Here is a 23,234-nt window from a genome sequence, read left to right as displayed (position 1 = left end):
CACAAACACTCCACTCTCTCTTATGCCTAATGGGTTGCAAACCATTAGCAGACTTTGATTTTCTTGTGGCGGTCTTGTTACCACAACCCAGTCTTACCCCAGCCATAGTCTTGCCTTTTTATGCAAGAGGCACTGTCCAAGCTTTCACAGTTTTCACATGCAGCACTGTAAGTAAGATTTCAGTGTTAACTTTCCTGGCATTTTATTTTAGCAGTACCGTGTCAAATGTTTACTTAAGCAAACACTGCATTTAGAAAGGATCCAAAACCAATCATATATGCCATCTTCCCAGCATGAATTATACAGGAGCTCCTTCTGATGCTCAATAGAATACACTTCTGGCTAGGCACTGGGAGCAAGTTCCCCATATTGAGAGATTACAGGAAGGTTATTTACTGACCTAGTTCTCTTTTCATAAGAGAGTAGTGGATTGACTGCTTTATGTTGGCACCCCAGAATTCCTCATTTAAATGTATCTAGCATTTATTTTGAGGACCATTTTGACGCATTTTGATTGAGGACCATTTTGATGCATTGAGGGCCATTTTGATGCATCTTGTAATCTGTCATTTGAATCATGGATCAACCTAGCTGAAAATCACAATTAGTCCCATGCAAATGTTTATGTTGTAAAATTTATTTTGCTTCATATCTCGATGATGTCTTCTAATTAATTGACTCCCATGTGGTATATGACATTTCAACTATGAGGGCGACTGTGATGAATCATGTCAGATATCATTTAATCAGGAAGTTTAGCTCATGAAACCACTTACGGAGTGACACTTGGCAACTAGGATTTCATGGGCCTCTGATGTTTGCTTCAAGTCCAGGAGAGGTATTTTAACAGTCCCCTTCAACCAAGTCATGGCATTTAAAAATTACAGGAACCTTGAGCTGTGCTCAGCTGACTTTCAAGTACCCACACATAGAATCAATCACTAGAGATTTCTTGCTTGGTGCCCTTTCTGACACTTTAGATAGGGCCAGAGATGCGGATATGATCCAAACAGATACTTGCAATGCAAACCAAGAGGTGCATTTATGTTGTGCTTTTTGCCAAGAAACTCCAATTGGGAAGAAGTAACATTTTTTTTTCCCTCTACAAACCACTTAAACAGATATATATTTGCTTTTTGCTGTGCAAAAACGGCGTATTTTGCGCTACAAATATACATCTCTCTGTGACCTCCGTGTCACTCTATATACAGCAATGGGATTCACAGATTCTTTAGTTATAAAAGTGCAATTTTGTAGCAACTTTGCAACATGAGCCATTCTCTGCGATTTCCATATTAGGATGCTTTGAAAGTAGCAAGAGAAACACATTTGTAAGGTGGTTACCTCCCTGCCCCCCTTCCTCCTTGCCCCAACCCAAAAAAGCATGAGGCCTTCTGTATACTGAGTGTTTTTGAGCAGGAGCAAGTTGGTGGTCTTACTTAAAAAGAAAGTTAAAACAAAAACCCTATATATATTGTCAGAGCTGCTCTAGTTTATACAGCTAGGCACAGTTCCTTTATCATCCTCACCATCTAATACTGAGAAAACACAGATTCATTTTTATTTCATTTTTAAACATCCAGTTAGGTGACTTAACAGTGATACACCAGGAAGGTAAACTACTGGTATTAAGAGAAGAATGTGTTTTCCGGATCAGATTTATTGAGCAAAATTAGAAAGGGATTCACTTTAATTAAGCTACCCTATCCTTTACATTGCTTCAATCAATATTGATGAACAGTGGAGGAAAGCTGTCTTAAGTACTGTTTCTCAAATATAATTAAATGAGGGCATAATGTTTTGCAGTGGACGAGATGATGCATTAGCTGAATTTAAATTGGGGAAAACAGAAGACAAAGGTTTAGCTGTGCACTGAGATGCATTGAATTAGATGTTTGGAGGCTTAAGCCAAAAGTTTTTCTTTCACTTTACAGTTTCCCCAAATTCTTATATTTACTGTTGTACAGAGATTGCAGAAACCAAGGGATCTTAAGCTATTTTTTGTGAGTTGAGACTAGACAATTTAGGCTTTGTAGTCTAACTAATCACATACAAAGAATCCCACAGCTACTGTAACTAGTTAGGAAATGGGTATTCTGTTATACAAAGGTTCAAAACATTCAGAGTTGCTTACATTATAAACAGTGAATGGTGATCAGGCCAGTCAGTCCACTCTGAGAGTATCTAGACCTTCAGCAACCTCCTGAATGAAGAATATTCACTTCAGAAATGTAACAATATATTGGAGTGACTTCTTTGTCAGAGGTGCAAGGGAGACATTTTTATGCAAGAACAGAAGAACCTTGGGGGTACGTACAGATGGTACGTTTAGATTGACTGAACTAGGGTTAAGTTGATCTAAATGCCCATATCTGAATGCACTTTGGGGATTTAAATTGGGTCAAAAATGGCAGGTCCAATCTAAGTTCCCCTAAGAAGGTGAACTAATTTTAGTGAGGGACAAGTTAACAGGCTCTGTTGAACAACTGCATGTATTTGGAGCGCAGCCCAGGGCTGAGAAACCCAGCTGCTCTCCCCAGACCTGGGGCTGTGCTATTCCTATGCTCCAGCTCCCCCCCCATCAGGCTATTTTTTAGACCCCTAACCCTTTCATCCTCAGACAGACAACCCCTATTGCAGACCTGCTAACTCTGCCCCACAGACCCACTAGCCCCCCTGATTCTCCCACTCCCTCCCCTCCACAGACCTGCTATTCCCCCCTAATCCCTTCCCAAATTACTTACACTGGGTTTTCAACCCAGCTCCCAACACTACTGAATTAGTTGTATATGCCACTCCTGGTCATGCAACTTAAAGTAAGTTGTGTGATCATAGACCAGGTTCAGTAAACATTTGTACATACTTTTGCTTATTACTTAGTTACTCCAACATCCCCTGTGGCTTCCCTTCCATTTAAAGTAAGAATGTAAAGGCTAATACTATAGTAAGTTTCCATGCAGTCTAAAGCTTGTCCCTGGAGAACAGGTGGGAAAATGTATGTAGATGTCAAGTAGAATCTTACGCCGTACACTGTGACGACACTGAGTACCAACAGCACAAATAACATCTGGCTTTGGATTTCTGCATCCTTGGGAATACTGGAGAAAGGCAACTTCATGTAGGTCTAAATGTAACATTTGTGTGTCAGCTTTGTGTTTTTCACTGTAATGATGCTTGCTACAATAGAAAATACATTTTGATCACTTTCTTTTAATCTGCAATTTTTACACAAGAACAAAGTCTAAGTGGTAACATACAGTGCTGCCAGGAATCCTACTGTATGAAAGTATTATATTATGGACTTTAAGGTTATGATCTGCTCTGTAATGCCCTTTTATTTCAGTGGGACTCATCTGCCCTGTTGTCAGAAACTTATATATAATTTAAAGTAAACATTTTTCTACTGACATCTCTAACACTGGATGACCTAGATACCTTGTTCTGGGCAGACCCAAACCCTTACACTGACCACGACTTCTTCATTTGCTAATAGGTGAATTTTATTGATACACAATGATAGCAGATAAGAATAATGCAGACAAGACAAACAGAATCGATATGTACCAGTCCTAGGGCTGTCAGAGGGAAGGTACATCTGGTCAGTACATAAGCTTCACCTTGAGGTTTTCTCTTGAATGTCAGACATCAGCAGCCTGAAGATTAAGGGCTGATCCATCCCGCCCCCCCGCCAGACCCCTCCACCCTGCTCAGTTGGGGGGCATGAAACAGGCGGGTGGTGTGCCCTTTGTCCAAGGTGAACTTGGTTTCCCCTTTTGGGGACACTTTTCTGCTCTGAAATCCCTCCTTTTTTAACCTTTTGTTCCCTCTGACTATCTCTGAGCATTGTTGCTTGGTCTTCCTGTGGTTGTTATACTGTCCACGTTCTGTCCTGTCAGCATATTTGTTTCAACAAACCCATCTCATGCACACATCTTAATTTGTTTATTTACCAGTCTCTTAATTAGGTCTGTTCCCCCAAACCAGGAATTTCAAGGGACTGTGGCCTAATGCTACCTTATCTCACATTATGGAACAGTGTGGTGCATTTCTTCAGTTTCTCAACTTGTGTATGCCCGCTTGTCCATTGGCCTCAGACACAGTGGGCCTTGAAGAAAATGGTCACAAACAGGCTTTTAGAAACCAGTTAACCCTTGCCATCCCCCTGAACCATTGCCCTAATGCCTCAAGGCACCTATCATATTTAGGACATACTGCCATTGAGGTTAATGGTATTATTTTTATTGACTTTAAAAGTACTTAATATTAAGATTTGTTGTTAATAACTAATTTTCTAAATAAGGTTGATCAAAATACACATCATGCACTTGTTTTCATAAGTTCATATGATTGACAATCACAGCTGATTAATTTCTCTCTCTCACAATGACTTTGAATAACTGCAGCCATTAACCCTAGTCTTCTACATTTTGTTCTGCACTTAACTTATAACATGTACTCACATGTATATATGTATTATGTTTTATCAGTACCATTGAGTTGTTCATGCATAATACATATGCATATGCAAAAGAAGTTGTTCTCCAAATATTCTTTGTAACTACAATATATATAGTCATGAAGAAACAAAGATTTTTTTTTCCTGGAGCTTGAATTATATAATTGATGTTAGAAATTATGGGAAGGATAAAGGTGAAATATTTTCCTCGTAACTGGATATTTTTTAATTTACACAAGTGGAGAAATAATTTGTTATACTTTGCTAAATATTAATAAAGCCTGTAGCAAAGCAGGATAAAGATTGATAAATTGTATTATACAAGTTATCTGCAAGGAATTTCAAAGAAAATGGTTTGCTCATACTTCAAATGTAGTCACTATTTTTGAGGGGCTTGAATTATGGTAGGTGCAGCTCTATATCAGTTCTAAAATATAGTTAGACATGAAATATGTGCTACAGTAAAAATACCAAAAACAGTATGAAAAGGAAAGTGGAAACTCTTTCTAGATAGCCACTAAAACAGAACTGTGTTCTAGTTGTCGGAGTTTTGGGGGAGGCAAAACCCACCATATAATTTCCCCTATCTCCTCCTATTTTTTCTCTTGATCTCAAGAGGGAAGAGAAAATAGATCTTGCTTTGGACTTTAAAGCTTTATTTTAATTTCAAATAGCCTTTTTTAACACTGTGTAAATCACTAAAACAGCTTCATAGGTCTGGCTTCAAGAGAGCTAGTACTTTCAACGCATTTAAAATCAAGGCCTGGGGCCTTTAAATAGAGGAAACAGCTGTAACAGTTTCTAAAAGGCATATGAGGTGAACTGCCATTATAGCACGGTGTTGGAAGCTTCTGAGAGAGAGAGGGAGCACCTAGGTAGCTGCTTTAGATACTCTGAAATCTAGTTTGCCTTTTTATATTTGATACAATAGCAATCACATTAATAGAATGTGAGGTTCCTTTTCCAACAATGGCTTATAGCACTTCAGAAAAAAGCCCTCTGCTTTGCCTCAGCATTTCTTTCTCGAGAGATCAGAGCACAGACTCTGACTGTATTAATGTTGTCCTTGAATAAAGATCTTGTGGCCTTTTACCCTATTAAAATAAAATACAATTGAAAATGGTCAAATGCAGTTAGTGGACACTTTTCTGAGAGACTGGATTAAGATTTCTCAGAGAACAGATTTCTGGCAGGGAAAGAAAATTCTAATTTTGTTTCTTCTTCTTTTTTCTTTCTATATGTTCAGATGGAAGACGTCATAGCCCGTATGCAAGATGAGAAAAATGGGATTCCTATTCGTACAGTTAAAAGTTTTCTTTCCAAGATTCCCAGTGTCTTTTCAGGTAAGATTCAAAGTATGTTTTGTACTGCTCAAACCATTTGGCTCTAGCCGGTACAAAGGGGTGTTTATGCAGAAATAAACTATTTAACAAAAGCTTTTTATTTTTTTAATCCATGAACATATCTGATCTGGAAGAAAATGTGAATCCATTGACAATTTGAATTGTTGGACAATAGGCCAATGTTGAGCATTGTTATGTAGTTTCTTATGTGCTGGAAAGGATTTACACACAGGTTTTTTTGTAAAGTGTTCTGTGACTTAAGGCAATGAATACTGAAAGGCAGTATGTTAGTGTAACCATTGCGTTTCAAATCTGATTATAAAACAAATTTAAATTATGAGTGCAGTAAGTTTGCTTATTTGTCTAGTCCAATATTATCAAGAAAATAACTGCCATATTTGCTGCGGCAAAGGAAGTTGCATTGCTTAGCATGCCATGTGGCACTAATAGTGGAATTCTTTCATTGACTCCCATAGAAAACTACCTTCTGATCAGAGGCATGATGGCTATGAATTCAATCTTAATAGTTCAAGCGCAAAGATGTTTCTTTGTCTTGTTTTGTATGTACTATTTATGCCTTGTGAATATTAATCATAGAATGAGTAACATGGTTTCATGGTATCTATGCCCAAGAGAGGCTGAATTCTAAATATCAAAAATCTTAGAGAAGTCTGAGATGTTCATGGAAACTTTCATAGCACCTACCAGGTTTATAACTAATCCACATCTATCTTTTATGAGTGCAAATATCCACTTCAATTGAATGTTTTTCTTTTTTAAAAGAAAAAAGAAAAACCTTTTAATTCTACCAAATGACCATAGAATTTCTTTTAAGTGTATACCACTGGCAAATCTAACCATAAATAAAGGTATAAATAGTTTTTGTAGTGGAGAAGGTAACCTGATCAAAGAAAATAAATAGTACAAATGTTCCATCTCTCACTTTATAACTTCTGAATTGTCTGTATTTGTGATTAGGACTGCTGAAGACAAAGTTAATTCTCAGCTATGAGAAACAACACAAACTGGCCCCTCATAAATGGAGCTTTATATTTCAGAAACTTGTAGGCTGTACAGTTTCCAAAAAGGTTTTATAGTGACTACTTTGTTCTGCTTCTCTTTGACTGTCAAGCCCACAAAGAGTCATGCTTGTAAAAGCATTATTTAAAAAAAGTACCTCATTTATATAAACAAACTTCCTACATAGATAACAAGGATTATCATTAAGTCAGTGTTTATTTTTCCTTGCTCTATTTTGTGCATCAGATATAATTTTGGTACCTTTCACTATCTGATGATAAAAATAAAGGACTTTGATTTTTCATGAATTCTGAACATAACTTATTTACCACTGTTCAGAATGTCTCTGTTTTGCAGTATTGTGGGACTACAGATAACTTGAGTACATAACCGCACAAACTAAGTAGATAACTTATAAATAAATATGTACATATGGCAGTACCCTTCGCTCCATGGAAACCAAACTGCTCAACTTTGCTAAAAGTAATGGGCATTCTTTAACTAATATATTAAGGGTTCCTACCTTTGGAACAGGATATGATAATATGGTTCAGGAGCACAATGATGTTTAGTGACCAGAATATAATAATTATTAGGAAGCTGTGTGTGTCCACTGTCCACAGATTTTATATGGCATGTGTATAGCATGTTTACTGATATACATCTGTTTAGGAATTATCCAGTCAAGTAGATAAAATTTGTTTTTAAATATTGTGGAAGTTAATAGATGACTCTCTATAGTTAAAGCTTAATATAGTGTTGCTTGACATGGAAAGGGATGACTGCAGGGCTGTATCATGGATATACAGTTGTTGGTATGAGATCTATATAGATTAGTGTATATTGCAAGCCACTCATCTTGGGCACTGAGTTCCCCTGCCCTCGAGAACCCCAGCGCCTCTCCCACCAATCTCCTCAACTTGTTGAAGTTGGCCCTCTTGAAGTCTAGGGCTACTGCCTTGCTGCAAGCCCTTGACACCCTGCGCTGGATGATGAATTCCAGCAAGCGATGATCGCTTTCACCCAGGTGGTCCAGGACCTGGAGCCCCCTTACCAGATCATCGCCTGTGGCCAGGACCAGGTACAACAGGGCATTTCCTCTGGTGGGACTGTGCACGTCCAGGGTTAAGTGAAGGTCCTGTATCTTGGCCAGGAACCTCCTGGAATGGTCCGATCTGGCTGACTGCTCCTCTCAGCAGATGTCTGGGTAATTTAGGTCACCCATGACAACTACATCCCCTGCCTTAAGTGCCTCTGCAAGCTGGCCCGAAAATTCACAGTCCAGCTCCTCCCCTTTGTTGGGGGTCTGTAGTAGACCCCCACCATTAAATCCCTCTCCCCACGACCCCCTTGTATCTTGACCCAGAGCACTTCAGCTTGCCCCTCCTCTGCCCCCATTTCCCTGGCAGAGGATGTGTATTGCTCTTTGACATAGAGCGCCAGCCCCCCCTTCCTTCCTTCTCTATCCTGCCTGTAGAGCCTATAGCCCTTAATGCTAACTGCCCAGTCATGGGATGAATCCCACCACGTTTCTGTAAGCCCCACTATGTCTGGGTTTGAACTGGCTATTCTGAGGTTGAGCTCCTCCTGTTTGTTCCCCATACTCTGAGCATTGGTATGCAGGCATTTAAGGCCTTGCATAGCTGTGCTTGCCACCCCCCGATTAGGAAGACTATCCAGACCCCTGTTTCTTACCTGGACACTCCTTGCACTTGTCACCTGTCTTGCTCGGGTGGCGTCTCCTCGTCTTCCTGCGGCCCCCTCCACCGTTTTAAAGGACTGTGAAAGGTGCAGACTAGGAGAATGGTTCCAGCACCTTCTATTATATAATGCCTTAACCCTAAGCAACATAACATTTTGCTAGGGAAATATTTATTCTGAAATATATTTTAACTCTTGTGAATAGTTGAACAAATCAAATTTCACAGGTAAAAAGTGACAAACACCATGATCATTCTCTTTCAAGTTGGCCCCCACATAGACAGTGTAGGCACACTGCATGCATTCATTCTGTCTGTTTAGATTAAAGTCAAAAAGTGCAACTTACATCACACTTTTTTTCATTTGCTCTGATCCCCCCTGTAATATGCCCCCCTCTACATGTTGTACTTTAAGCATGTTAATTGTGTCTAAAGTTGCGACCCAGCTACATGTTCAACCAATTAGTGGCATGATAAAAGAAAAGCTACAATGTTATTTCACAAAAAAAATTGTTATAATTTTGTAGCTTGTTTTAATCACACCATTAATTGAATGTGTGGTTAAGTGCTCTCTTGTGGCTGGGAGCCCTATCAGCTAAGGGGCTTCCAGTGACGGGGACGTACTACCCGCTGACAGTTCTGCAGCCGACAAGGCTTGCAATGAAAGTGGTATTCCTGGTGCTGCTCCCATTGTGAACCTTGTCAGCTGTAGGGCTTGCAGCAGGGGCAACAACAGGAACGCTCCCACTGCTGGAAACCTCTTTGGCTGCAGGGCTCACAGAGGGGGCAGCAGGGAGAATGCTACCACTACTGCGAGCTGTGTACATCACAAGGCTCACAGCAGTGGCAGAGTTCTCCTCACTGACCCTCTTGTGAGCTCCACAGCCCCCCACTGCAAGTCCTTTAGCCGATGAGGCTTGCAGTGGTAGAAGAATTCCTAGTATTGCCCCTGCTGTGAGTCCTGCAGCCCATGTTGACTGCAGAGCTCACAGCAGGGACAATGTGGGGAACGCTGCCCCCACTGTGAGCCCCATCAGCTGTGGGGCTCACAACCAAGGAAGTTGGTGCAGAGCGAGCCTAGTATCACAAACCCATGCTCCTCCTGCACCGGTGATAAGGTGTGATGGGATCTAACATGCAATTCTACAATTGCACTTCCTGCTATGCACATGATCCACACAATCATGCCTCCTGCCATGCACATGTGGCATGGCAGGAGGCACAATTGTGTGAATTATGCATCAGATCTCATTGTGACCTTACCTGAACATGTAGAGGCGCTCTATGTGACATGCACAGACAAGGTTCTTTGGGTGAATCTTTATTAGACCAAATTAAGTATTTTGAAAAAATTACACCCCTATGTTCAACCCACACCCCTATGTGACATACAATAAGATATTTTAGAATAATGCTGTATGTTGTTGTTGTTAAGTAAAACAACTTGCCATTTGATTTAATATTTTTTTAAAATCCAGGATATGTATGCTTAATTACCTAGCTTGCTGCCTGATGGTGCAGGGGAACTTCTGCACTGGCAATATGGCACAATGGGATCTAATGCAGGATCTCATAACTTCCCAATGTACCTTTATTTTAACATCGGTCAGGGACCAGAGAAAATACTTTTTTTTTTCTTCATTGAGTCTTATTACACATTACCTATCATAACAAAGCAAAAGGTTATCTCAAATGGCGCTCACTTTTATTCAGAATACTGTAAATTCTAAAATTTAGAAAAATGTTAAATTAAGAATTGTATCCATCTTTACATTTTCAATCAAATGTTGTGATTGGAATTTGGCACTTTTATAGTCATTCATTTTAGGTTTTAGAAATACAATGTCAAATACATATTAATTCATAATTATTTCATAGTTATATTAAATGAAGGAGTATACCAGCCTTTATGCAGAAAGGGAAGTTATACAACTTAATGCACTTGTATAGAACAGGTGTATTTTTACTGACATGGTTTGCACATAAACAACTTAATTTTAAAACTACCATTTAGATTTTTTTTTTTCTCTTTAAGAGTAAAAATTGATTGGCAAATTTCAATTGCATGACAGTCTGTTTTTTAAGCTATTCTTTAAAACTCCTAGAATACAAAGAATATGAATCCACAGGATCTATGCATCTTCTGCATCTGGGTATGTCTGTGTGTGTGTGTGATGCTGTGAATTTGTAACTATAATACCAAATAATTTTGTTTAAAGGCAAAATTCAGGGAGGAATAACTCTACAGAACTTAATGGTATTAAATCAGAGATTAACTGGGCCCTATTTTCCGAACTGCTTAATCCAAATATTTCCTAATTCTACAAAGAAGTCCGCTCTTGGATCAAGGCCTTATGTGACAAGTCTCAGTCTAAACATTTTTAGTTTCCAATTATAAGCCTCTGAAAACAGAGGAAGATAATAGGAGTGTTGGCAGCACCCAGCATGCTCCTATAACTCACTTCTTAGGACATGGGGACACATGTGCACATAATAACTACCAGAAGTGTTGAGTATATGACGGACTGAGAGCCCTGGCCCCCCTCAGGAAGAGGACTGTTACCTGAAATGCATACAACTTTCTACATGTTCATCATCTTAGCCCCCACCCCCAAAATAAAAGTTGGTGCCTATGATACCTAGCAACATTTATAGGAAGAGACTCATGCAAATTTTTCTGCATGAAGATGGAGTTCTGTTTCTCAATATGCACTTAACTACAGTTAATCATGTAATGCCTGACAAAGTCAAATAGAGCTATAATCATATAAACAGTCGTATATGAACACTAAGGAGGATGAGTAAGGCACACTGGCCCAGTTCCTGCGGGGCTCAGCCTGAAAGACCTGCCAGAAGTTTTTTAGCTTTGGGCGCTGACTACTTTGACATGCAACTCATGTTGCCCCCTGATTATTCAGTCACATAATGCTGATCAGCATAACATGATTGTGGTGCATTTTCATAGTTCTGTGACAACCAGTGGCAACATTAAAATGCTGCAAAATCCACTTCTTACAGTGCAACATGCTCAGTTTTTGATCTCACAAACTAAGAGCTTTCAGACCTCACAAACTAAGGGCTTGTCTACACTTAGAATTCCGCCAGGCCTGTAGATGTGCAGGATGCCCGCTCTGATGTGCTGCAATTGCATGGCATTGGAGCAGGCTCAATTAATCGAGTCTTTACCACAATCAATTAATTGAGTCTGCTGCAGTGTCCTAATTAGCAAATTGCGTATTTAGCATCGACATGTCTTGTATTTAGCATCCCTGCACTTCAAAATGGCTGCAGGGGCACTTTTAACTAAAGCTCGTCAAATAAGTTTTAGTTAAAGCAGCCCTGCTGCCATTTTGAAGCACAGGATGCTGAATACATGAGATGCTGTGGGTGCTTTAATTGGAGCAGTTCTCGGGAGCCGCTCTGAAGTGCCCTTCCCTCCTACCCCAAGAGCATATGTAAAGATGCCCATAGACTAAACAGAAAATTAGGGTTGGAAGGGACCTCAGGAGGTCATCTAGTCCAAACTCCTGCTCAAATGCAGGACTGTCCGCAACTATATCATGCCAATCGAGGGCTTGTCTAGCCAGGTCTTAAAAACTTCTCTCATTTTGAGTTTTTGGGCGTTGATTATCATGGGATAGATATTCTACACTGTTTGGATCTTCTCAGCTAGCTGTGTCCCACTTCAATCCAAAGAAATTGATTATCTGTATCAAGAACATCTTTAGGAATAAGCGTGTAGCATTGGGTTTGGGTCGTCCTGATGAAGACCTCTGTGCATTCTGGATCTTTTCTCAAGCACACTCTAGGGCATGTAATAAGTGTACATATTTCTGCATGATTCCTCTTCTGTCTTGACATAGTTCATTTTCCTTTGAACCTGTGCTCTTTTCTAAAACAGTCAGGCCCAAAGCACCACAAATGCATTTTTAGAAAGTTGCATGTTCTTTACCCCAGACCCTCTGCAATGGCAACCAGCACAAGAACAACCTACAGTGTCCTTGTCAACTCAAAGTTCAAGCGTCCCGTTCCCCCTCCCCCCCCAACCTATGTGAGCACCTAACTCGTTAGGTGTGAGCAGCTTGACTCTTGAGGTTATTGATATTGAGGTATACACTTATTTGAAAAAGGTGTTAAAGGCATGGGTTGTAAAACATGGCAATACACAGGAGGTTACTGGTGGGTTTGAATGCTTAGGGCTCCCAAATTTAACTTGGGATATTGATGGTACTTATGCAGCCATTGTTTGCTCACCAGAAAGGGCCTCAGAATTTAGAAAATAGAAAGGGTTTCCTTACCCTGGTTGATCATGTTGGCAGCCTCACCAACAGCAATGCACAGTGATCTGGAATGATTCATGATGTTGGCATCTTTAGAAACATGTAACTACTTTCTGTAATAAAAGACAGAATATTTGCTCCTGGGACTGCAATAGTCACTTGCATTGTTCAGATTTTCCCCTATCGTTCTGACTGATATATCTTACCCTCTGCTTCCCTGGTTCATGAGAACTATACCAGATACCTGGATAGTAGAAAGGATCTGTTTAACTATCATTGAGCAGTTACATGATAGTGTCACAACCCAAAGTTGTGATTTTTTCTTTGTGTGTGTGCTTCGGCACTGCTAAATTATTTCCCACCAAATGTGTTGCTTTCTTTGCACGGTAGAGCTCTCTGCTGCTAGAGAGAGCTCTGGTACAACGGGGGATTTCCCGCCGAATTGCAGCTTCTTTGCAGTATGCATCTCTTTTGCATTGTAGTGATACACTCTGTAAAGAAGTTCTCACCATTTGTATTAGGGTCCGCGCCATGTTATTGGCCGACTCCTAATTTAGGCACATGTGGCGGCTAGTGATTGGCTTGCTAGCCGTACAAAAGGCTTGGGTAGTTTCCGCCCAAGCCGGAGGAGGGAGGAGAGAGAGATATTCTGTGTGAAGATCTCCAAGCGCTGTGGACCCTCACGGACCCGACGCGCCTCCCCTAAGCAGGCAATAGAGGCAATAGAACCGAGCCTATGGAGCTTTCGCTTCTCGCCTCTCCCTGTCGCCGAGCGCAATCCTAGACGTATCCCTTTCCTGTAATTTTGGACCCCGCAGAGCCTAGCAAACTCCGGTGAAAACTTATCGGACCTGTGGAGCCTGAATAACTCCAGGGAAACTTTTCGAACCCAACTTAACCGGACCCGCGGAGCCTAGCAAACTCCGTGGGAGCAATCGTTTTGTCAGAATCCTCCAACGAGGGTTCAAGCGGGAGCTGTGCCTGGAAACCTGTCCAGCCTACACCAATACCATCTTTAGGTGTAAGTAAACAATCTTTTCAATCAACCGTTACGCCTCCGTGACTAATTCTAATTCATGTGCGCAAGCGGTTCCGCGGTTTTCTCCCACCCCGCGTGCCCGGGCTGCTGGCCACAGCCCGTGTGCACCAGAGACGGGTCTGGTACGACCCCGGTTCGCCCCCGGCTTGTCCATGGCGGCTGGAATGGGATTGGAATCACTGCCGCGCATGGCGACGAGGGCGGGATCGGGGCCCGGCCCACACAGATAGCAGTGGATTATGTGTGTGAGAGGGAGATGACATTGTTTGTTTAGGTGTTTAGCTTGTAGCTGGAGCACTTTTCTCTGAATGTTGTGGGAAGAGGCCTTTAGAAGATGGAGTTCAAGTGTTTTGAAGTTTGGCTCTCCCAGTTCACTCTCCTAGCTGCTGTGCTGTGTAGTCTAGGCCCAGGGAGTAAAGGGCCTTTGGTTTGGTAAAGTCTGTGCAAAGCAGTATTCTCAGTAGGTTGGCACTCGGTAGGACTGGCACGTGACATTGTCTGTGGGAAACCTGTAGAAATAAAGAACAGCTTCTACGTGCCCGTATCCTTTTCAGCAGTCTAATAAATCAGGTCTGTGCTCTGCTGGGCCAAAATGAGGTTCTGTTCTGTCAGCTGCTTATGACCCAACTCTTTTTATCCCCAGTTGTCCTTCAGGACTAGCCCCCTCTAGCCTTCAGCTGCCTTTGAATCTCTTCTAAGAGGCTGTTGTAAGATTGCTGAACATTCACTCCTTTGTCCTGTATTTCTTCCCCTTCATCAGGGCTGGGTGTTCAACAACTGGTTAGCTTCATCCTCAAGGGCCTTGGCACTTGAGGTACAGTAAATGGAGGAGCTAAAAGACAAGTAGTTACAGTTCTTTGTTCAGTCTCCGTGACTGCAATGAGAAAATACCTCGCCTCGCTTTTAACAGGGTTTCCTTTGTGTTTTCCCTGCCTTGGGAAGGTAGAAAATTGTCTTCACTTGTGCTTGCCTAGGAGCCCTGCTACTAGGAACCCCATTGTAAACTGGGAATGTTTTAAATGGTGGCTGATTACTGTGGATTGGTGGAGAGTGGTTAGTCTGAAGTCAGTCAAAAGGCTGGGTGGATATGTAAATTTATAGGCTAACTAAATAAGGTATCTAAAGCACAGGCTTTTCTGGGGTGAAGCTTGCTTTATCAGATTTTGTAAAAGGATGTGCAGAAAGTAGAGCAAAAGAATACAAATGACAAGGGGTGGGGAGATGGAGAGAGATGAGGGCAGAGGGGAAGTGAGCAGGAAAGACAAACATACATTAAACCCATAGGAACAAAGGGGTCACAAAAGCTAATCCAAGTAATGAGATGAGATAAGAATCCATAGTCCCTGTTTAAACTATAAATACCATTTGATGTCCCCTGATGAAGGGGAAATTTGTGGATGATTTCTTTTCCTGCTATTTCCCATTGTAACTGGTTTTAACAATTTTTCTGCCTGAGAACAGAAATCCTGTGGCCGATGATGCAGTCTCCAGGGGGGGTTTAAGTGTTCTGCCACAGGCTTTTGTGTCTTTCTGCAGCTATCAAATTGGTGTTCATTCATTCTTACAGATAGCCCAGATGCAGCAGATGCAGGTGGTGGCATATGTGATGTTGCTTGAGGTGCTCTATGCAGACATGCAAAATGCAATACAATAGAGCCCTGCAGCAATTTTTCAGGACCTTGTGCATTCAAGAGAAACAAAATATTGGGGTTTCACACCCATGTGATGCTATGCTATGAAAAGTGTTATAATTAGAATATTATTAGGCTTTGCTTGGCAGCTGACAGACCTTCAGCATTAAATTTGGGTCTGCACTCCGAATCTTACAATGGCATGAATGCTATAGGCTTGCACAATGTCTGGGTAGTCAGTGGTAGTAACACTGGGCTTCCACAAAAAATTCTCAGAATTTGGGTTGTGAGGAGAATTACTGGTTTCCCTGGTATGGAGCAGGAACTGATGGTTGGCTCGATGTGAACTCTGATCCATTGCCAACAGTGTAGCCAACCTCTATCGTTGGGGTTTTCATGACAACCCAGACTGTAGCTGTAGCAAAACACACACCATGTTGCATATTGTTGATGACTGCCCACTGACAAAGCACGTGGCCACTGAGGATGCTATAACATGCCTTGGCAATTATGCACATGCTGACTGACTGATTAGACTATTAAAGTACCCCTTGTAATGTTGTGATGTGAAAATCACCTCAATGACTACTGTAACAAAATCCAGGACATAGATGGAAGAACACCATTAAGTTAGGTAGCATTTTTAATGGTATCAAACATTCCTATAAACATGTTCTCTTTGAAGGCTTTTTCTGACCTGAATGTGCCATGGCAGAACAGGGTGTGTGCGTCAGAGGAGGGAAACAGGTAACAAAGTTGAGGGAAAAGGAACAAGCAATAAAAGAGCTTGTTTGGGGTACTTGAGCACTAGCCATGAGGTTACCATTGGTCAAGCCACCACCATTGCCCATAACACACCAGGGGTTTCGGGAGGGGGTAGTGTAGAAGCTCAGTAAGTTTCCTAGTTCACCCTTGTTGAAATACAAGTTATTCTGTCCTAAATGTTGATGCAGCCAGTCCTAGTATATCAGCCAATATTTGTTCTATAAGACATCAGATTTTAATACAAGTAGGCTTGGCAGAATTATTTTTTTATTTTTAAATAATTTGGATGGAAAATATCAATGTTAATTTGTAAGCAATTATTTTTATTATTATTATTTTAATAGTAAAATACTATTATCCTTGGTGTTCTGAGGGTTTTACTTAGTGCTGTAGATTTTGAAATTCTCTGGAGATTTTCTCTTCTTCCCCATCAGATGCCTGGCTGATTAGGAAGTGATCCTTGTTTATAGCTTTGATTGATTAATATATAGGATTTATGTTCTTATCTGTGCTATTGGTGCTGTCTTTCATATATTGAGCCTCCTGGTAGCATCATAGGAAAAAATCCTGTCTGCTCTTTTGTAGTAAGCAGAGGTAGCAGAGCACTGCCACAGGTCCTGGATCTGTCCTTGTCTTCTGTACAAGCCTGTTTGAGCTCTTTCTTTGGTCACATCATTAGATAGTATCCCAGGAGTGTTCTGGCGTTTGCTTAGCATTGGCCTTTTCAGGCTTGTTTTGTGCTGTAGTTCTTTGAAAGGGCTGCCTGTGGCTTCACCTCTCTTTACAGGACAAGGCAACCCAAGAACAGCTGAATGAGACATGGCATAATGCTGCAGTGCTCCAGTGCTGGTGTGTGCTACTCCACAGCTGCATCTGCAAGTGGACCAACCCTGAGCATGAACCAGCGTTTAGATGGAGAGTTGACATTTCATCAGGATGATCTGAGAACAGTCAGGAGTGCACAGGTATAAACCTGGCATCATATTCAAACCTATGTGGGATGTCAGTTGGATGACTGCCAAGGTTGTGTGAAAGGCAGTCCATCCTAGCTTGAAATGCATTAAGTACTTTGAATGTGGGTATTAAGAGCTACCTTGTGGGTAGCAGATTTGTTTAAATTAAAACCATTTATATGTGAGAATAAGTGAGTGTTCTCACTTATTGCTGCATGCACTGGTGGCTGGAAGTGTCACTTATGATTGTTAAAGATACAGTAGCTTAGCTAGCAAGATAAGGGTTGACTTCCTGGCTGACTTCCAGTGTGGGTAATTGCTGTCTCTTTTGCTCGTCTCATCTTCCTCTGTAGTTTCAACTCAGTGTTGTTTTTCTTCCTGTCCTTTATGTGCTGCTCAGCAATTACCCAGAAAGATTGCTGGTCATGATTTAAGTGATCCCTGTTTATTGCTTTCTTTAGTTAGTGTCATTCTACAGATTGCCGATTTGTATTCTTCTAGAAACAGTCCCATTTTCATGTGTCTGATTTTTTTCTCAATGGCTTTTATTATTTATTTGAAAAGGTGAAAGTTTCATGTGTGCCTTGTACACTTCTAGAATGTGTTTTGATACCAGGTAAAATGCTTATGGTTTTCCTATATTATTTGAAAATCTGGTAAGTGTTTAAACCAACTCTCTTGCCTGTATGAGCAGAAGAGCAGTGAGAGAGTCTCTCAGAAACACGATCATTTGATAGTATCTATCTGGGGGGCAAACACCACCCTTCTCAACTGTTAGATTGCCCAGGATTTTTTTCCTTGCTTAAAAAAACCCCCCAAAACCCAATACTGTTTGTTTGAAATAAAGCCCGGAAATACACTTTCAATGATTATACCCAGTATTCTGCATGCTCTATAGCAAATTAAACCAAAGCTCTGGAGTGAAGTCTTCTTCAATAGCATCAAACTCCTTTATTGAATCTTTTTAGTCCTGCTGGGTGTCCACACACCATCTTCACCCAGACTAGCCCCCTTCCCAGTAACTTTGGCTCCATGCTTCTAGAACAGTGCTTTCCAACCTTTTCCTCAGCATGACTCCATTTAAACCTCAGAAATTTTTTGAGACCCCAAAATGATGCATAGAAGATTAACACCCCTCCACCCATGCACAGCATAGCCAGAGTGGAGCCAGGCAGGGAAGGACGCAGGCTGCAGGTTCGGGGCTCCAAGCCCTGCTGCCCTCCCCCTCAGCCTCCGTGGCCTAGTGGGTCAGAGGAAAGCAGGGCAGGGAGCTCTGGGCCCACAGCAAGCAGCCCGCATCCACCCTAGGCCTGCACACAAATCTGGGAAGCAGGTGCCTCTCTGTGCTTCCTTCCATGGGAGTGTGTGCGATGGTAGGGAGCCAGCCCCCTCTGCTGTCCCCCAGAGGGCCTGCCCATGGCTCCATCCTGCTCCGCCAGCCAAACCCTGCATTCCTAGCCTGGCTCTGGGTCCCATGCATTAGTCCAGCTGGGCAGCACCTTCAATCCCAGCTCTGGCCCACTCCCTCCCTCCCCATGGGTGCCTCAATCTGCCCTTCCCCTCCCAGACGCTTATCTGGAGGCAGCTGCAAGAGCTGCTCTCCATGCTGGCTTGGCTGCCACATGCATGTGTGCACATGCATGCACGTGGTGCCCCCATCCTGATTGCCCTCCTCCCACTCCCACCAGCCCCAAGCAGCCCCTTGTAGGCTGGAACTCTGCCAGCCCACAAGGGAAACCTGCTTTTTCCCACTTTTTTCTGCGATTTTCATAATAATCAGTTGACACTGTTGAGTGTCTTTGCAATCCCATTTCTTATCTTTGTGACCCCAAGGTTGGAACCGCTGTCCTAGAAGAAGCAGGAACATGAAGCTGTTAGGAGAAGGGTTTGTGTGATGGGAATATGGAGCGTGCCAGGCTTTCCATCAGTGCAAGCAGGGGGTAAAACAATACAGCACTGCTTGGGAGCAGTTAATTGTCAAAGACTGAACCATGCGGTATGTTCCTGCAGGCTTGGCATTTTTTCAAAAGCACTCTGTGCCCTTTCTGTTTGCTTCTAGTGGGAAGTAGGACTTGACCCATAGGATGTATTTAAGGAAAACCCCAGCTGCTTGCCTCCTGCTGTTCCCTCCCAAATTGCGCACTGTTTTTTGCCAATCTGACTTGCTACATTGCTTCAAAGGCCTGCTCACCTTTGTCTAGTTAGACTGTGACTCTTTAGGGCAGAAACTCTCTTTTATAGTGCTTATGTAAAGTTGGGCCACATTCTCAGTTGCCATCTATGCACTTCAGCAGTCAATATGACAGATAATTAACAGAGTTATGGAAAGGTTGAACCCAGGCATCCTGGCATGCCCCTGGTCTTCAGCTCTCTACAGGCAAGTCAGAGCTGTGAAGGTCAGAGATTAGTATTTAGCCTTAATGGGAGACTGCTCAGAGCACATTCTACATTTAATACCACATGATATTGCATAGATTTAGCATTAATTGTAAGATGTAACAACCAGCCAGTTCAACTTAATACTTATGGCCTTGGTACGTTACCATAAAGACATCATAAAGGCATTTAAAATGAGAGCAGTCATCAGTTAAGGGGTATTAAACTGCCATAAGTACCCTCTGAGTGTTTCAAAGATATGCCACTCCAGCTGAGTTTTTTTATATTCGATTTGTTTTGCCTGGGTGTAGCATGCCCAATGCTGGGGTGGTGCCTCCTGAACCTGGGGGGGCACCCGAAGGAGCCACTGACCCTGTCAGCAGGGGAAAGGGGACACCAGCCCTACCAGCAGCATCAGTGTCAGCTGTTGGGGAGGCACCAGCCCCATCGGGGGGGCATATGCACCCCAATGCACCCCCTACCAGTCGCCTATGCTTCCTGGCCATTACCTGGACCCTACCATCTTATTGTCCCCTTCAGCCTCTCAGAGTCCCATCCTGTTATCTTGCATGCCATGCTTTGATGTTATAATTTGACAGGAAGGCTGTCTCTAAAGGGCAAAGGAAGCTTTAGCTGGCAGCTCTGGGTTGAGGCACCCTGGCCTTGGCCCACTTTGCACTGGCTAGGTGATTCCACCCAAGGTCCACAGTACCAGGACCTTAAGCTCCTAGTCCTCAGCTCCAATCCCATCTCTTGTGGACTCTGGGCCCCTCAGGTCACAGTATCTGTTATCTGCCACTAGAGTCTTCCTAGTGATAAAAGCACCTAGGATCTGCGATACCCCTGGGCATCCTACTCAGTGGCTTCCTCCATGCCTACCAGCACAATCCAGTCCTTCAGTCTCAATGCAAACCAAAAACATGAGCATCCACTCTCAGAACAAATTTATCTCACCCCGCAGTCGCACTGACACAAAGGCTCAAGTCACTTAACTGCTGCTGCTTGGGGTGCAGGATTTCTTTCAGCTGCTTCATAGCTCAGATTCCTTTCTCCACGGACAGCTCAGACTAGCTCTTCCCTGCAGCTCTGCCTCCCACAGCTCCTTCATTCAGACTTCTCTCTGTGTGTCAGGCCCTGGGGCTATGAATGAGTTTTTCCCTGGCTCACCTGATCCTCTTCTGCCCCATGCCTGTTAATTACCCGACACCTGGGACAGGTGAGAATTTTATTTACGGCCTCTTTGCTGTCATAGGTCTGTTTCAGGAACTAGGACTGGTCATCCAACTCTCAGCTCCCTCTTCTCTTCAGTAATGGAGTAGCAGCCCTGTTACAAGAGGTCATTCCAGGGTATTGTATGAATGCTGTGGGGAAATAAAGTGCCTTACTTTCATTCCATATGTATCACAGGATGCATGACCTCCAGTCACTTCACTCCTTTGTACCCTCCAAATCTCTAGTGGTCTCCCCACCCACTGCCCTTCCATGCTGAGAACAGACCTCTCATCATTTAATTGCAGAGAAACCATGTAGTTGAGGGAAGTAGCCAGGCTTCAGTGCATGAAAACCCTGAAGCTAGGGGAGGGTTTTTGGTTGTAGCCATGTGGGTCTAAGGATATAGGCAGGAAATGTTCTTTGAGCAGATATGATATCTTTTATTAGACCAATTGAGTAGTTGGAGAAAAGTATTTGCAAGCTTTTGGGCACAATTGCCCTTCTTCAGAAATAGAGGGACTCTGTTGTTCTGAGTTCTCCAAGGAATTAAAGAAGCTCAAAGTGTGACAGGAGGTCAGCGAGAATGTAAATAGGAAATTAGGAAAATTAGAAGCTGAGAGAAGCATGCTTCTTCTGTCTCCAGGGTCTTGCCTTATTGCCTCTCAAAGGTCTGGCCTGGCTGCCCTTCGGCTCCACTCCCAGGTGCTGGGAGTTATCCTGTCTGGGGTTATGGGAAAACATGCTTCCTGTGCTTAACCCCCCTCAACCTTTCATAGCCCACCTTATCTGGGGCTGGACTTAGTGGTGTTTGAGGGAAAGTTTCCCTCTCCCATCTGGCTAGGGGAGGAAACAGAAAAGGGCCCTGTCCTTGCATGAAATTTTAATTAACCTTGGGTAAAGCGAGCTTAATCGAAATTTTCCCACACTTTGCACCAGGCTTAAAGGCATAGGCAGCTCTGAGCAAGGCAAGTGGGGGGTGCTGACTGTATGGATCCAGCTTCCTGAGCTCCACTCACCAGCCTACTCCCTCCTAGGATGGATGGGACATGGAGGACTCATGGGAGGAGAGCTGGTCCCCCCTCTAAACCCAGTGACCTGGAACAGGATCACTGGGGAATCAGCAGGATTTGTTGCAGGAAGCTGGGTCTTTCCAGCTCCCTTCCTTCCTCTCCCTCAGTCAGGATGGGAGCACATGTCCCTCCATGCTTCAGTAGCTCCATTCCAGTCTGCACGACCTTCCTTCCCCTGACCCAACCCTGCTTCTCCCACCCCCTGCCTTTCCCAGAGATGGCAGCACAGAGGAGGTGCTTATTAGAACAGCCTGGTTTGGGGTCAGCCAGCTGGGCACAGCTAGGGGTTCCCTAGGGCTGAGCCCTCTATCGCCACACACAGTTCATTGATACGTAATATGGGAGTCTTTATTGTATTCAGTTCTTTAATTTAATTTCAAATCAAAATGCTTTAAATAATTACATAAAAGACATTGTGTAAAATTACTTACCATTACATAAAATAATGTACATAACCTTAAAGGATTTATGCAGACCAAGGCAAACTGATGCCATGGGGTCTTCCTCCATGACTGTTCCTCCCTTCATCCATGCCAGCCAAATGCCCACTACTGCTGGCTGGTTACTTTGGTGTATCAGTTCCCCTCCCCTTGCAGACTCTGATTATCAGCGCTGCCCTGGTGTGTGCTCTGTGCCATGCAGTGAGCATGCTGGTCCTCAGTTCTGTCCTGATGCTCACTGCCATGCCCCTGCTGCCGACAGCACTACTGCTGCCTGTGGGCGGTTGCCGTGCTCCCCCAGCCTCTGGGGGTACTTGGCATTCATGAGTTGGTCTAATAAAAAATATCAGATTCACCCAAAGACCCTTGTTTGCCTAACTTTAACAGGTCACTACATTCCTATGATACTCAACTGTTGCAGATGAATATGTTGCAAAGCCTTTTCTGCTGACCTCACCTCTTTTCTCCCATGCCTGTTTCTCCTCTGCTTGCTTCCATATTTCCACTTCTTTTCAGTTTTTCTGTCATCTCTTCCCTCAAACTTCTAAATTTCACTCCTCAACTCTTCAGCCCTAAATTTCCATTTATTTCTCTCTATAACTATATTGGGTTTTACCTACTACCCCCCAAACACGTGCCTTCAACATACATTTGCTTTCCTCCCCCCACTTTCCTGCAAGTGTCCCTCTGATATGAAATGAAAATAATAATTTAGCCCTGCTTTCCTAAACTGCATCTATAATGGGTACTTTGACTGCTTGATGTCGGGGCAGGGAGGATGAAAAATTTGTCCTCTTCCTTTTTGCTCACCCTCTCAAAATTTGTGGTTTTCAATCAAGGATCAAGGGCCAATGACCTGAAAATAAAAGTGGCTGCATGGGTAAGCTTTCTTCATGGTATGAACACAAGAAAGCAGTTATAAGTGGTATGTGCAAGACTTCATAAGTCC

General features: G+C 42.8%; 1 protein-coding gene across 4 annotated transcripts in view; it reads left to right on the top strand.

The window, feature by feature from the left end:
* Window positions 1-23,234, top strand: part of RGS7 (regulator of G protein signaling 7) — a 504,778-nt gene that overhangs the window by 225,132 nt on the left and 256,412 nt on the right. For all 4 annotated transcript variants that reach the window (XM_059715793.1, XM_059715792.1, XM_059715789.1 and 1 more), the window contains exon 3: window positions 5,703-5,799. In XM_059715793.1, coding sequence (XP_059571776.1) covers window positions 5,703-5,799 — 97 coding nt within the window. The remainder of the gene's footprint in view (window positions 1-5,702; window positions 5,800-23,234) is intronic.

This window comes from Alligator mississippiensis, chromosome 1, assembly GCF_030867095.1.
Source record: "Alligator mississippiensis isolate rAllMis1 chromosome 1, rAllMis1, whole genome shotgun sequence".
Taxonomy (NCBI): domain Eukaryota; kingdom Metazoa; phylum Chordata; order Crocodylia; family Alligatoridae; genus Alligator; species Alligator mississippiensis.
This window is presented reverse-complemented; position numbering and strand designations above follow the sequence as displayed.